Below are 15,736 nucleotides of genomic sequence, written 5' to 3'. Positions count from 1 at the left end.
GATTCTGGAGACAGACCTTAGTTTCAGTAGTCATGTCAAAGCAGTGACTAAATCAGCATACTATCATCTCAAAAACATTGCAAGAATTAGATGTTTTGTTTCCAGTCCAGACTTGGAGAAACTTGATCATGCCTTTATCACCAGCAGGGTGGACTATTGTAATGGCCAAGAAGACCATTAGACTGCTGCAGCTCATCCAGAACGCTGCTGCCAGAATTCTGACTAGAACCAGAAAATCTGAGCATATTACACCAGTCCTCAGGTCCTTACACTGGCATCCAGGTATATTTAGGATTGATTTTAAAGTACTTTTACTCGTTTATAAATCACTCAATGGCCTAGGACCTAAATACATTGCAGATATGCTCACTGAATATAAACCCAACAGACCATTCAGATCATTTGGACGAGTCAGTTAGAAATACCAAGGGTTCACACAAAACAAGTGGAGTCCGCTTTCAGCTATTATGCCGCCCGCAGTTGGAATCAGCTTCCAGAAGAGTTCAGATGTGCTAAAACATTAGTCACATTTAAATCCAGACTCAAAACTCATCTGTTTAGCTGTGCATTTATTGAATGAGCACTGCTTTGCACTGTATTTTTTGTATAATCATTTTCTATTTTTAACTGTTTTAAATTAATTTTAAATCATTTTTTAAATAATTTTAAATTCCTTGTTTAATTGTTGTGAATATTTTTTAGGATTATTTTACATCCTTTTATGTAAAGCACTTTGAATTATCATTGTGTATGAAAAGTGCTATATAAATAAACTTGCCTTGCCTTGCAGTATAACTTAATGTACTAAAAAGATTAAAACTAAAACTGAAATAAAAAAAATAAAAACTACACAAAATGACAAAAACAATAAATTTACTAAAACTTTAAAATTAAAATGGAAAATACAAAAGAATCAAATTTAAAATATCAATCTCAATTATGCTAAACATTGTTTCAATTTAATTTTCATGTTCAATAAATTGTAAAAACACCAGTTAAAAATAAACATTTAGGACTGACTTTCATGTAAGTATTTTTATGTAAGTATTCTCTCTACACAGTATCAGTATCGAAAGTATTAGTACTTCAAGATCCACCCATCCTTACCTCTTTCACTCAAATGCATATTCTTATAAAAGTAAAATATGTTTCACAGGCTATTTAATGTTGAATTTAATAATGTCCTGAAAAACGTCTGATTCACCAATGACCTGCATTTAAATTAGTCATTTCCAGATAAGTTTTACAGTGTGCACTAATAAACAGTGCTATCAGCACAATTCATTCTTAGTGAATTCCCATAGTTGTGATAAGTGGCCTGAGAAATTCACAAGGAGATAAACAGTTAACAAACAAACACATTCATGCACACTGCAGAAACTCTGTTTCGCTCAGTTTGGTGACAAGCTGTAATGGCTTTGTACTCCAGCAGATGGTCACTGCAGTCCTTATTACGGAGGTCTCCACAGAGACTGCTTTCCTCAAATCTGGTTACACACACACACACACACACACACAAACTAATGCATGCTTGCATAAAACATTTACAGAAAGCTCAAGGCCACCTAAAATATCAACAGCATGTGCCCTTGAAGAGAAAGTAGACAGAGTCTACACCGACACATAATCAACATGCTTACACAAGCATTCCTCCATGATATTGCCTCATTAAACTTCAGTTATGAGGTGATTTTGCCGTGTTTTGCACATGTAAGGACTCGAAATTGACCATAAACTGGTTCAATACCTGCTGGGTGATGGCAAACCCAATGACTGGGTCTCCCTCCAGAATGTCCCATGTCACTATCGCTGAGTTCCCCTCCAGTGCTTTGATGGTCACATTGAGCGGAGCAGATAAACTGTCTGAGGATGACAAATATAACAGACAGAAAGGGATAAAAGGCACTGATGTCACATGCTATAAGACCTTTCACGCAGCCTTATATTCATGATAAAAAAAGAACCATTAAAACTGCAGAAAATGTGCTTGCCTGTGTCTTGCATGCACTCTCTACATATCTTCAGAGTTCAGTCTTGCTTATTTTTAATAATGAAACAAAACAAAAAAAAGATTTTTCATTGTTGAAATGATTCTTCTTTTGTAACTCTTCACTGTGTATGATAACAACTGAATTTCCTTAGTCTACTGCTGAAAAAACATATGAAAGCACTCAGAAAGATGTCACATTTTGTCACATTTTACCTGTTACTTTTAGCTTTACTGGAAGCACAATGGACCAGTTAAAGTAATTTATTACAACTGAATAACCATTTTATTCAACCATTTATCAGAAAAAGCAAGGAGTAAAATCACTGTCCAGTTGATAAACAGTATATATAAAAGCTAAAAAAAATAATATGTATATAATGTATCTTTATATAACATAGAGAGAGAGAGAGATCAGAAATATTTGAAACAAGCTGGTTGGCCTCTGCTTATTCTGCAGCCAAATAGATTGCTTGCTCAGCATTTAAACAGTCTGGTTCCGTGTTCGCTGTAAGCTGGTCCTAGCGTAGAATATCTTCCTCTGAAACCCTCCACCTCCACCAGCACCACCTGTCTAGATAGTTATGCAGCAGCATATTACATGCTCACTGAAGCGAGTCTATCGACAGCATCAAGTCCAAACTTTCTCTGCTGCAGCAGTGTGCAAATACAGAAACATTGTCATATCCATTACATTCTAAAATTGTTCTAAGAGTTGTCATGATTAAAAAATTATAAGGTTTTTTTCTATATGCTTGAACACAATAGCCTACCATACACAAGCCAATTGCCTATATAAAGTAATAAAAAAATAATTCATAGTTATGCAGAATGTACACATATACTGACATGAAATTACAATTCTTATTTGATATTACAACTTATTTCCAGTTCATATATTGGTAAAGTGTTTCTACATGGTCACTCGAATTCACAAGGCTTAGGACACCCAAGCACAACTACATATTTATATCATCTATAGTATCTTCTTATTAAGATACTCTCATGCATGTTTTTAAATTATGAATTATACACAAGTATTTTCACCCCAAATGGTTCATTCTGTCTTCTCTATTTTTACTTTCTCTAACTCTTTTTCTAATGCCGAAATGAACAATGCGGTTTGGCTGATGGAAATGCCCTGATGCTTAGCTCCACGTTTGCTCTAGATCAATATTTCCACTGCACTTTTATTTACTGTGTGGGAGCTCTCAGATTGTTATCTGAACCAGCCTCTTTGTCTTTGATGGTCATCAAACAAAGAAAATGGCCTGGCACAGCCTAGAGTACACAAAGCCAGTCGCCGTTTGGCCACTGGGCATTTTTTTCATGAATTAAATGGAAATGTTTTGCAGCGAAGACATCAGAAGTTGTCATCACTTGTCAGAATGATAATATGCCGTTACATAAATCAGTGCATCTGATCTAATCATCAGTAATGTTTGTTGACTACAGAGGGAAATGGTTGTCTGCTTAACGTCATCCATCACAATGTAACAAATTCACACCCTGCAGATGGGAAATAATGTATTTAAAGGGGATGACAGACACAGAAAGCCAGTCATCCTTGAGGACACAATATGTCTCCCACTGGGCAGGATGTGTTTGGAACAGTCATACATTACACTTTAAATAGGGGAGTAATGTAACATGCATTCAGAAACATGCCTCAGTAGTTTTTTGATGCTTCGCATCCCAGAATTCCTGGTTCATGAAATCTTGCTGTGCAAAAGGTTAGTTTGCCCCAAAATGTAAATTCTGTCATCATTTACTCACCCTCATGTTGTTTTGAACCACTTCTCCATATGGAACACAAAACGAGAGAAAAACGAGAGGTTTTTTCTCCGTACAATGAAAGCATACGATCACCAAAGCAAAATTAATGCGCTGTGTGCTATATTTCACATCTTTGCCATGTTGTTATTGTAAACTAAAACTATTAAAAAGTGTTTTTGTTGATTGAAATAAACTGAAATAAAAGATAGATGAAAACTTAAACTGAAAAAAAAGAAACTTTGTTTGGCAACAAATTGAAATTAGAAAAATTTGTTTAAGTACTAAAATGACTAAAACTAAAGTAGAACTGAAAACAAAATTAAATTAAAGCTAAATAGAAATTAAATTAATAAAAATGACAAAAGCATATAACAAAATTACTCAAATTTAAAATGAAAAACCAAATCAAATAAAAACATTAATAAATCCTATAATAGTACAGTATATAAATAATACCTTGTTTATTTGAAGCAGACAATAACTTTGTGTAAGGAACAAACCAAAATTGAAATAATTTACAATGACTGATAACAACACAGCAATGAATACGCTGAAGTGCGAATGAGATTTGAGAGCTATTTTGGAAAATACAATTTTCAGCAAATAACTTGATTTTCTGTGTCTTCCTCACATAAAACTATTGTATGACTTCAGAAGACCCTCAAGATACTGCACAAGTCATATTTTTACTTTTATGTACTTTAATAGGGTCTTATGACCAGCTCTTGGTGACTGTATGCTTTCATTGTTTGGAAAAGAGCAGCATGAACATTCTGCTAAACTACTTCTTTTGGTTTCCATGGAAGAAAATCATAAGGATTTGGGACGGCATTAGGATCCATTTTTCGGGGTGAACAATTCCTTTAAATATGAAATCATTTGTTTGATTTTTTCTTATTCTAGTTTAAAGCTACTATAATCAAGCCACTTGTACACATTTGTACAAATAGTTTGCCTTTTATTTGGATATTTTCTAAAAGAGTTCAACACCAGGGCTTCACCTAATGCTCACTGGCGGTGCCTTTCAACTTAAATTACCCTCTTAAAAACGAATAAGGTCAAGCTGCCTCAAACACATTTGTTACCACCACTGAAGAGTTGAGGTTTCAGACATGATGTTAACACATACAGTACATTAATGTAACCTTAGGACGGGCTGAAGACGTTCATTCAGTCTTTCTGGATCCCATCGGTTGGTAATGGCTCCACTCATGAGATTCATGTTCTATAGGTCCTTGGCTTGCAGCCAGACACCAAACCTAAAGTGTATTAGTGTGTCTGCGGAGACAAACGTGATTTGAATGTATGGACTCTGGGGGCATTCAATCTCGCCATGAGCACTGCTTAGGAATACTGTTTCTTGGAAAAGTTCATGCGATTTGTTTTTCAAACTGTCAAACCAACTCACAGTCACATTTGCCAGTCACCCTTGTGGGAAGCATGAGCTTTCTGGTTCTTATGTGTCTGAGAGGTGTGCAGTCAGGTTGGCAGCGGCAGTCCGGTGATACTCGTTACCTAGACCTGCAGTCGTGATTTAGGGAGCCCAGGTTATGAGGTGAATCTTCTGGCTTGGCTTGGCTTGACTGCGTCCGCGGTCCCTGGACATGGCCCTTGTAAATATGTAGCTTAGCACTGCGGTCCCACAGAAAGCCTTGGAGGGATATTTATTGGTGTAAATTTTGGTCAGGAGCTGAGGCTCTGTCACATTATAAAGAGTAACCTGAAGCTCATTTGATGGGGAGAGGTTGTGCCATTTTGTTTCAGAGTAAATGCAATATTTTTTGAGTAGAGAAATATATTTAGTGTGTGTTTGTATGAGGCCGTCAGGTGCTGCAGTTTTACAAAATCAGATCATGAGTCTGAATTCGATCAAAAAACTTATTATGGTGCAGCACAAGTCAATTATACATGACTGATTTAACAACATTGCATTGCCAAAACATACCAAAAACAGGCTAATTATACATGTCCCATCATTAAAGGTGAAGTATGTAACTTCTCATAAAATTTCTTCTTATTATAAATGTTAAAAACACTTAAGCTGCTTAATATTTTTGTGGATACTGTGATCCATTTTTTTAGACTAGAAGGTTGAATATAAAGTTTAAAACTACAGCATTTACCTAAAATTGAAATCTTTTGTAACAATGTAGACATTTTTACTCTGACTCTGAATGCATCCATGCTGAAGTGATTTTAATTCAGAACATTTCCCAAAAATCTGCCAAAATTCAGCTAATGTTGTTTATCTGTGTGTATGTGTTCAGATGTGACTTTGGGAACAACATTTCCAAAAGTGAACTACATCTGACAAACCTCAGTTTGAGGAAATTCAGAGATGTCTTTGGAGAATCAATAAAAATACTGTTTTTCAAATATAAAAATGTAAAAGGTTTACGTTTGGGGTTAGAATTAGTCTGTTGTAATATAATTTAAAGCAATATAAGAAAAACAATACATCTACCGTTTGTCTTCATTTAGATTTAGTTGAGCAAATGTTTGTGTTAGTCAGGATTTGTTGGGGACCAAAATGAATGTTAAAACCTGGATCTATCTACATTTTGGAGACCAGTCCATGAGGGGAAAAACACATTATAATAATAAACACATTAATCATGTCTTAATGGAAATCTAAAAACACAGAAAGGTCTCTGTGAGAGTTAGGGAATAGAAAATCATTAGTTCAGCATAAAAAATAATAGAAGTCAAAGAAATATCCTCACCGTGAGAAAAAAAAATGTAAAAAAATGAGGGAAACTAGCAGCTTAGACCAATGTTCCATTATTTCCTTGACCTGCGAGATTATTTCTTACTGTAGAGTAATTTAGCAAAGCTCCCTATCAGCTCAAGCTGACCTCTAGACTGAGAATATTACACCCTTGAGATTCAAATCCCAGTCTCTGATCCAGAGACACATGGCCTGCCTTCAGCTCAGAGGAAGTGATGCAAACAGCTTCCCTCCAGCATCTAATAACATCTTAGCGTGGACCTGACCTGACAATATTTTGTGTGAGAGTAATATCAGCCAGTGAGTATCCACCATCATAAAGTTTGTGTTTAATTAGGGCTTTTAACTCAACTCGCTAATTTTGTGTGAATAATTATAAAAAGTAAAATTAGTGACTACAAATTAAGACATTTAATCAAACCCTATATGACCCCCCCCACACACACACATACACAAATCCTTAATAAGACATTCTCTTATTGTATGAATAATTCATGCAATTTGCATATGGCAGGTTTTACAGAATTGCATAGCTCTTTTGAGAATATACTGTATATTCCAGTCTAAATGTTTAGAATAAATGCTTAATGCATTTGAAAGAAGTCTGTTATGGTCGCCAAGACTGCATTTATTTATATACAGTACAGTAAAAAGTAATACATTACTATTGGGAAATTTTAAAATAACGGTTTGCTAAAAAAAAAAGAAGAAATTAATACTTTTATTCAGCAAGGACGCACGCTGTAGTCAAAAGTGACAGTTAAGAGGTTTATAATGTCGCCAAATATTTATATTTCAAATCAATGCTGTTTATATGAACTATATATTGATCAAAAATATATATTTTTTAACTTTTTTAAACATTGATAATAATAAGACCCATTACTAATAATTGAGTACCAATCAGCATATTAAAATTATGTTTGAAGGATCATGTGACACTGAAGACTGGAGTAATGATGCTGAAAATTCAGCTTTACCGTCACACTAATAAATTACATTTCAACATATATTAAAACCTAAAACAGTTATTTGAATTGTCACAATATTACTGTTTTTACTGTATCTTTGATGGAAGGAATACAGCCTGGTTGAGCATAAGAGATTTCTTTAAAAGACATTAAAACGATCAATATATATTGGCCCTTTGTCTCGTTTATTAGTTTCATAATCTTTGATCATTCAGCAAATATCAGAGAGGGAAACTGTAAAATGCATTAACCACTGCACCACAGTTCCAAACGTCTGAGCAAATCAGGCTTCATGTGCCTCACCAAACTACATTTATACACATAAGACACAAAACATATTGATGTCTCTTTTTGTATGTCTATTTAAGTATTGTCAGCCTTAATTTGGAAGATTTTATCAGTTAAATATGAACTTATCTGATTAATTCAACAATTGTATGCAATTAACAGTTTTACTGACTGGCATCCCTAATGCATCAAAACCAAAATCTCAGCCTGATAAACCGATAGATTTGTTCTAATATGCAATGCACAGGAGCGATTTGCCCCGCTAAACAACATCAGACTCATAAAATATTCACAGTGTCCTCCCGTAGCTTTGATGAGATGCCTGACACTATCAGATGAAACAAACATGTGAGAGCTCGGAGTGAGGAACTCCACGTTGCACACTCTGCCTTTCATCACAGGCGTCATAACAAAACCCACCAGGCCTGTAATAAGACCAAACCCGGCATACCGCCTCTTAAAGTTGATCAGTTATTCTCTGACATGTTTGTTTCACCTGCTTCCTCTGTTGCTTCTGTGTATTAGACAGGGTGTTCGAAACGGTGTTCTTTTCATAATGGTGAGGAAATGTCAGTTCCTGTCTTCATTAATATTCCTCCGTCCTGCATCACTGCCAGAGCCTCAGTATAAAGACTTATGGGCAGAGGCTTTGTCGCCTCTCTATACCACATAAAAGAGAAAAGCTGAGTGAAAAAGGTTCGGTCTGCTTTGTTTGGGTGTATTGTCAGCCGTGGATGTCTACTACAGTTAATCTGTACATAATGTAACACATTAACAGCCACTACACCGTAATCACGAAGCACAAGCTGCGCTCTTATTTCCACAAACAGACGGGTGTTTACACTTCACAAATATCTTGACAGATATATGGCATGGCCATATCATTTCACAGCAAACTTTATGATACACTTCTATTTTTACATTATTATAGCAGTATATAATTGTCAGATTGCCAAACAGGTGTTGCTGATGTGAAATAGTAGACTGTTTTAGCAGACTGCCCTCCTTCACCAAACAACTGTAATACAATGAAATCACAGGTGACTTCCTCTAGTAAGCCTTACATTTAAGTCCTGTAGGTTTCTCGACGGCTGTTATTACCAATGCACCAATATATAATATAATAGTGGTGCATATTTGGTGTTACAGATTCACATATACGCTGAAAAAAGGTAACATAAAAATCATAATATCTAAATTGAATTGCTTTATTCAAGACAAAAATGTCAATATAAATACATTTATACCACCAACACTACACTCTAAAAATGCTGGGTTGTTTCAACCCAACTTTGGGTCAAATATGAACTAACCCAACTTTTGGGTTAAAAATTTAATGTAAAAATTTAACCCAGTGGTTGGGTTAGTCCATATTTGACACTAAAAAAAGGGTTGAAACAACCCAGCATTTTTTAGAGTGCACTTTAAATGGGTTAAATCAGGTAGAAATAGCCTAGCACTTTAAAGTAACAATTGCAGGTTACCATTTCTGCAGTGTAGCAAGCAGCACAACATTAGCAAATTACTGCCGATATATTTCACTTTTTTCTAAATAATTTTTTACGTGATGCACTCATTTTCATGCCACTACAAACAGAAATAAAACTTAAAGCACACATACAGTATGAGGACCAAACTGCTGAAAACTTGCTCTCACTGGTAAACTGAAGCGCTCTTTTAACTTTACCAAACGCATTCTATATGAGATACATCAGATATACATCAAATAAACACAATATTACAATGTACAATTGCACAAAAGGCTGCAAACGAACAGCGCGCATCTGAAGTGTCTCTGAAGGAAATAATGCATTATTTATCGGCTTTAAGATATCGGCCAAATTTTCTTATCAGGCCGATACCGATAACAGAAAAAATGAGCATTTATCGGCCGATACCGATATGGTGGCCGATATATCGTGCATCCCTAATTATGAATATTCACATGTGTCATTGCGTTCATGCACCCTAATGCTTTGTAATGCTTTTGTTTCAGTGCTTTCTGTTAAAACTGGCACTGGTTTTAATTTTAAAAAGATGAATGTGCATTAACTGTGGTAGTCATTAGTTTGCCGTGCAAATTATTTGCACTGCATTTTCCATACCTAAGCTTTTTATATGGATAAATTGAGTTATAAAGCACTTTACACAAGTAAATTATTATAGTAATTTCTTTCCAAGCTGTGTAATTAATTATCGGTATTTAAAAACAAGATAACAGAAAAGACTGAACAATCTGAATAAAAAAAAAATGATATTGCCAACAACCTAACATTGTTATCTGCATATACATCTCCGTATCAATGAAACCAGGTAATATTTTTAGGTTTGCAAAAGAATAAAATCATAAAATGCCATGATTCTCGGGATATATCCAGGCCAGAGAAAAAGCATCGATTTTAAATGATTTATTGCTTTGAAAGGTTTAATTAATGGAGAAAGACAAACGCAAACACGATTGAAGGAGATTGATTTGTGTCGTTGACAACTAAAGCAATCATTATTCTGCTGTAGTTATTTAGCAGTTCTAGTTATCAGATCGGTTCCCATTTAACAAATGAATTCAGTGCCCTACTATAAATGTGTCTGCGTCCAGACACATTAACCAAAATCCCAATGCCCTAAAATGTGATCTACTGTGCATTCAGACTGTCATTTCTGTCTGGCGACCAGGTTTGATGTGAACAGAATCTATTAGGATCACATGAATTGTTCTCAGCATTTACATGCAGTCTGAATGAACAGTGGAAACCCACGAGCGCCTTGTGCTTCCCAATGGAGGGCTGAACAGGTAGTAGCGCATCATTTATTCATCTCATACCCGCAACCTGTCTGTTCTCTGCCAATGTGAACATATCAGAATGCATTGCACTATGCATATTATTTCTAGTTGCAATTCTGTTCATGCATGCAAAAATAGTGTAAAGGGCTTCATGTCTCTTTCTATATCGTGCGCAAAAGACCAATAATGGCCATATATAATAATGACATTCCTTACAAAATGAGTACAATCACGCAAACTTACCGGCATTAACCGAGGACACGGAAATATAAGCCAAAAACAACAATAACACCGCAGCGCACGAGCCTTTAATTCCCCACATCCTTCAAGGAATTCTTTACATTCTGTTCGGAAGACGTTGAATCCCATTTACTCGCAAGATTTTTTAAACTTATAAGTCGGCTTCTATGTGTTTAACATTCACGACTGGTTGCCGTCTTTACTCCTGCATCAGTCCAGAAGAGCACTGGATCTAAACTCCGTACTTGCCGCAGAAAGTCGACAGGAGAGGACTGCATGAGCCCATTGGACGGCAAATGTCACTATTACCAATGGGACATAATGTTTACTTCCTCCAGGGGGCGCTCGGTGGCTCACTAAGCCGAGTCCTCCATTTCAACGCACTCACATTTTAAGTTGGGTTTCAAGAGCATTTCTAAGCCAAAAAGCATAATAGATTAAATCTGTTATTATAACTCTTCGTGTCTGGCGTATAAACTATAATCCAGTTACAGCAATCGTTGTATAAAGGCTAAATAAAAGACTGTTTTCTGTAATCACAAAGGCCTGTGATTCGCCCACACTATCAGCGTTGAGAAAAGTAACAGGCACCACGTGACCACACTGTCCAAGTTCCAGGCAGTGGTCTGGTCGAGAATCCACACCCGAATAAAGACACCAGGATCTTCATAAAAGAAAAAGAACTGGAATTGAAGAATAAGAAAGGAGTGTACTTAGACCGTTAGGGGGTCTAAATAATAACTCTCAAACTGAGGTGTGACCCAAAAACACAAAGGTTGAGGGAGGCTTTAATAGTAGGCCTACTAAACAGTTTTGATACATATGTTTCAACAGCCTATTCAAAATAATATTTCACAAGCACAAAAGTTCGAATGCAGAGCGCATATTTTCGCCTAGCGCAAATACATGCTTAGATACAGTAACCTAAAAATTATAGTACACTGCTTGTGTGCTTTCTGTTAGAATCACATTTTGTAATATAACATACTTTATTATAGATTTATGTTTAAAAAGTATTTAAGACTGAAAATCTGTGCTACACTGGAAAAAAATAGTAACCTTAAATGTAACGTCTTAAGTTTAATAGTTTTATTCAAGCCAAAAATATCGCTAAATCGTCCGCATGCTAATTTATACCAACAAAACGACATTTTATGGGTTAAATGAAACAGGAATAGCTCTTTAAGGTAGCAGGTCACCACGTTTTATATTGGGTGCCAAATGGTAATCTGGGTTACGGTAAGACAAGACCCAACTGATTGCAAGATTTTCCACAGAAAGTTCTTTAAATATAAACCCCCTCAGTCATTGTGCAAGTTGCACACTGATCGGAGACAGAGAGACAATGTTAAGCTCCACCTATTTTAGGAGTCCCTTTGTCATGGTAATTGCCATTCTACCTGTGTATTACATTTCCATGGTGTAGCCACTACCTGGGACAGCGCAATGAGCTCTGCATGACAGCCTCAGCTTTAGTACGCATCGACGGCTTTCAGTGTACGACATGAGGTACACAACTACAAAGCAGCTCAAAATGCGATGACTAAAGCTAAACGGACAGTTCAGTGAGTGCTGCTCTGTAGTCATATCCGCTGCAGCCCATTCAGCCTCCGAATGAAATTCAGAGTGAAAGTACTGGCAGTGTCATCGCCGCTCCCTCTCACCTGTTCCTGCCAGAATGCTTACTGAGGGAAACCACTCTTCCTAAATTTATGGGGGTCTTTCCAGCTCTCTCCTTTCACTCTCGTGCCAAGTGCTGAGAAAATACTCTGCATACCAAAAGGAATTGCCACAGGATGACACCACTTTAAATTCACACAATGCACTTTCCATTCACACCGTCTGACACCTACATTTGGCCTAATGTTGTCAGAATGCCAAATACAATGTCAACATTTAGGATATGCTGACATTTACAGTTGCAATGCAGATTTTATTAAGTGTGACACTGGGCCTGTTTACACGTAGTCACTTCTTGACTTTCATATACTGATGTAGTTCCATTTGGTGAGTAAAAATGACATATGTGGCCTAAACAACCAACTTCATTTACACAAGTCACGTCTTACATGCATCCCAAACCACCTTCAATGTGATGAATGCTTTCCATTTCAAATGCATCTTGGAGGGCATTTAATCTTGCGTTGTCGGGCAAGTCGGACTTGTAACCCAAAGGTCGCAGGTTCGAGTTTCAGGTCCGGCAGGAATTGTCGGTGGGATCCGATGTGAGACCTCAGAGAGGTTCCCGAATCCCAGTCGATTTTATCATGGAGGCTCAAGGCAAGCACCCATGAGAACGGTGCGTATCGGTCACATGACGGTAACAATACGGATGTATTTCATCTGGATTTCATTAATACTACCCATATTCATACTATAAAGAACATACTTTTTTTAACGGTTGTAAAGTAAGTTTCAAACCAGTTATAGTACCTACTAGACAGTATGTATTGCAGCTTTGATCTTTTCATGGATTGCTATTCATTCAGTAAATACTGAAGCATGAAGCATTTCATAAGCATGAAATACCGTGTAAATACCAGTGTTGTTACTAACTAAAACTCAGTCTATTAAAAAGTCATTTAAAAAGTTTTCAGTAATTGAAATAAAGCTAAAGGCAAATAAATAAATACAAAATATTAGATGAAAAACTACTTAAATATAAAAAAATATAAAAAAAAGTTTAAGCTGAAGTACTAAAATTAATCAAACTAAAAAAAGCTATAAATATATAAACAAAGTCAATAAAAATGACAAAAGCACATAACAAATTACTAAAACTAAAATTAAAACTGAAAATATAAAAATAAAAGCTAACTCTAAATATGAATAAATACTATAATAGTATACAAATAACACTAAATGAACACCTTACTATCGATAAGTCAGCCCTCAGCGCCTCAGTAAAGAGGTCTTAATTTCCAACTATCTGACCTTCCTCTAAAGAACAAGCCCAACACATTCTGATGTTAACGTCTAGAGAGGAGGACATTTAGAGACAAATGCTACTGTCTGTGTGGGAACTTTTTGTCCATCTTTCTGTTATTCCTGCCCTTGAGACTGGTACAACTTGGGTACAATATGTGGGAAATTCTTCCATCTTTTGGCAGATGCTGAGTTGTTTCTTTTTTCAGTGTAGGCCTACCGAATAAAATTCTGATGTTTAGCATTATCCTTTGTCTCTCTCTCTTTGAATATGTTTATGTGCTTATATTTGCATGCATGAATTTGAATCAGAGTGGGATTTTGATCTAATGAGATTGTGCTATGGCTGGTTTGGACAGAAACTCATATTTACATGTAAAACATTTATCACTTATCACTTTTTTTGTGTGTGTCACACCGGTGTGGGCCAAATAAGGTTTTATTATTCAGTCTCCACTACTGGTTTGGGTCACTGTGGACCCCTGTGAAATTCAATATAGTTGGATATGCTGTGCAAATTAATTTTTTAAGCAGGAACACTCTACAGTGTTTCTTCTGCCTACGGCTGCTGTCTAATGATTATTGAGTACTAGATCAAGAGGGAAATAGGTCTTAAATGAAAAAAAGAGATCAATACATAATTAGCATTTTGATCAAACAGTTGTTAAAATCTGTTTTACTAAAAATGAATGAATTAGAAAAATCGAATAACACTTGAGGGAAGGTGCAAGACCTGCTGAGTTGTGAGAGAAACATGCTTTTTAGTAATCGAATGTCGCCTCAGGCTAGATGTTCTTGTTACGGAAACTCTCAGTAAGAAGTGCAGGAGATGCTGGCTGTTTTCAGCGCCGTCTCATCCAGAACATACAGAGAATGTATGCTGAAAGTAGCCTTTGAGGGACTTTAAGTGAGACTGCCACATTTATGTAATGGCCATATGACTGCTGGATGCTCAGTGGGATCCTCTGTTTCTCTTACTTAAAGGGAAAGCTCACCTAAAATTATTATTGTTATTTGACCCTTGTGGTGTTCTAAACATGTACTTTTTTCTTTTTGTGAAATACAAAAGGAGAATTATACTGGTTGTTCTTTGTCTATGCAATTTAAAAGCATCATTCATGAGAACTACAGCATTTGAACTTCCAAAAGGACACAAAAGGACAATAAATGTATCATCAAAAATGATCCATGATTTGTGCACTATATTTCAAATTGTAGTTTTATGTGAGGAATGAATACAAACCGGTTTTAAGAACTGAATCAACTTCAAAAGAATGACAATGCTTTTTCCCTTATGAACTCTCAACACTGAAACAAATGTTTTTAAATTTAGGGTAATGATTCACATCTATATTTTTTTAACTTGAGCCAATGAAAAATAAATAACTTGCCCTCCTACAATAAAGCTAAAGTAGGTGATAACAACTAAAATTAAGTAGGTATTTGTTTTTAGCATCTGGACTCCTAGACCTCACACACTGGTCTAGGTGGGCAAGAGGACAAATCACTGAACAGGTTTACAAGATGCCATTTGCTTTATGTTGCAGACGGTCCTGCTGACTCACCAATGAGCCGCAGTGGTTCTGTTGACAAGATGAGAATCTCTGAGCATGTGCAATGATTGATAGGCGGAGGTGGCGCTTTTCTCTGCATGCAAATGAATCATTTTCTCCTCCATTTTTTTCTCTGGCCTCATATATCTTGCTATCTGTTTCTTCTGGAGGTGCTTCAGATGATTCATGCACTTTAGAGAAACTCACACGTTTTAGAGGATTTAACTGACTGCTCCAAAGAGCATCATAAATATTGAATGGTGGTCTGGTGGTCGCTATATTTCATAATTAAGCTTCATCCCTTGAGCAAATTTCGGTCATTGCAACATAATTCCAATGACACGGATCATGGGATTCTACATTGTTGGAATGTTTTTCCCTCTGCACTTCAAAGAATGTATTGATCCTGTCAGAATAACCGTCAATGTGACACATGATTTTGGATATCATTCATGTTTATAACTCAAACAGTGCGGGATGAGATAT

At 36.1% G+C, this 15,736-nt stretch overlaps 1 protein-coding gene across 1 annotated transcript in view; it reads right to left on the bottom strand.

Moving 5' to 3' along the window:
• LOC107562878 (fibronectin type III domain-containing protein 5-like) overlaps positions 1 to 11,018 on the bottom strand; it is a 23,113-nt gene extending 12,095 nt beyond the window's left edge. Inside the window, exons 1-2 of the mRNA XM_016247623.1 lie at positions 10,776 to 11,018; positions 1,748 to 1,863 (exon numbers count right to left, since the gene is read on the bottom strand). Of these exons, the coding sequence (XP_016103109.1) occupies positions 1,748 to 1,863; positions 10,776 to 10,854 (195 nt within the window). The 5' untranslated portion in view covers positions 10,855 to 11,018. The remainder of the gene's footprint in view (positions 1 to 1,747; positions 1,864 to 10,775) is intronic.
• Positions 11,019 to 15,736: the final 4,718 nt, after the last annotated feature.

This window comes from Sinocyclocheilus grahami, unplaced genomic scaffold (genome assembly GCF_001515645.1).
Source record: "Sinocyclocheilus grahami isolate Dianchi unplaced genomic scaffold, SAMN03320097.WGS_v1.1 scaffold845.1, whole genome shotgun sequence".
Taxonomy (NCBI): domain Eukaryota; kingdom Metazoa; phylum Chordata; class Actinopteri; order Cypriniformes; family Cyprinidae; genus Sinocyclocheilus; species Sinocyclocheilus grahami.
Note: the sequence above shows the minus strand (reverse complement) of the source record. Positions and strands in the feature narration are given on the sequence as shown.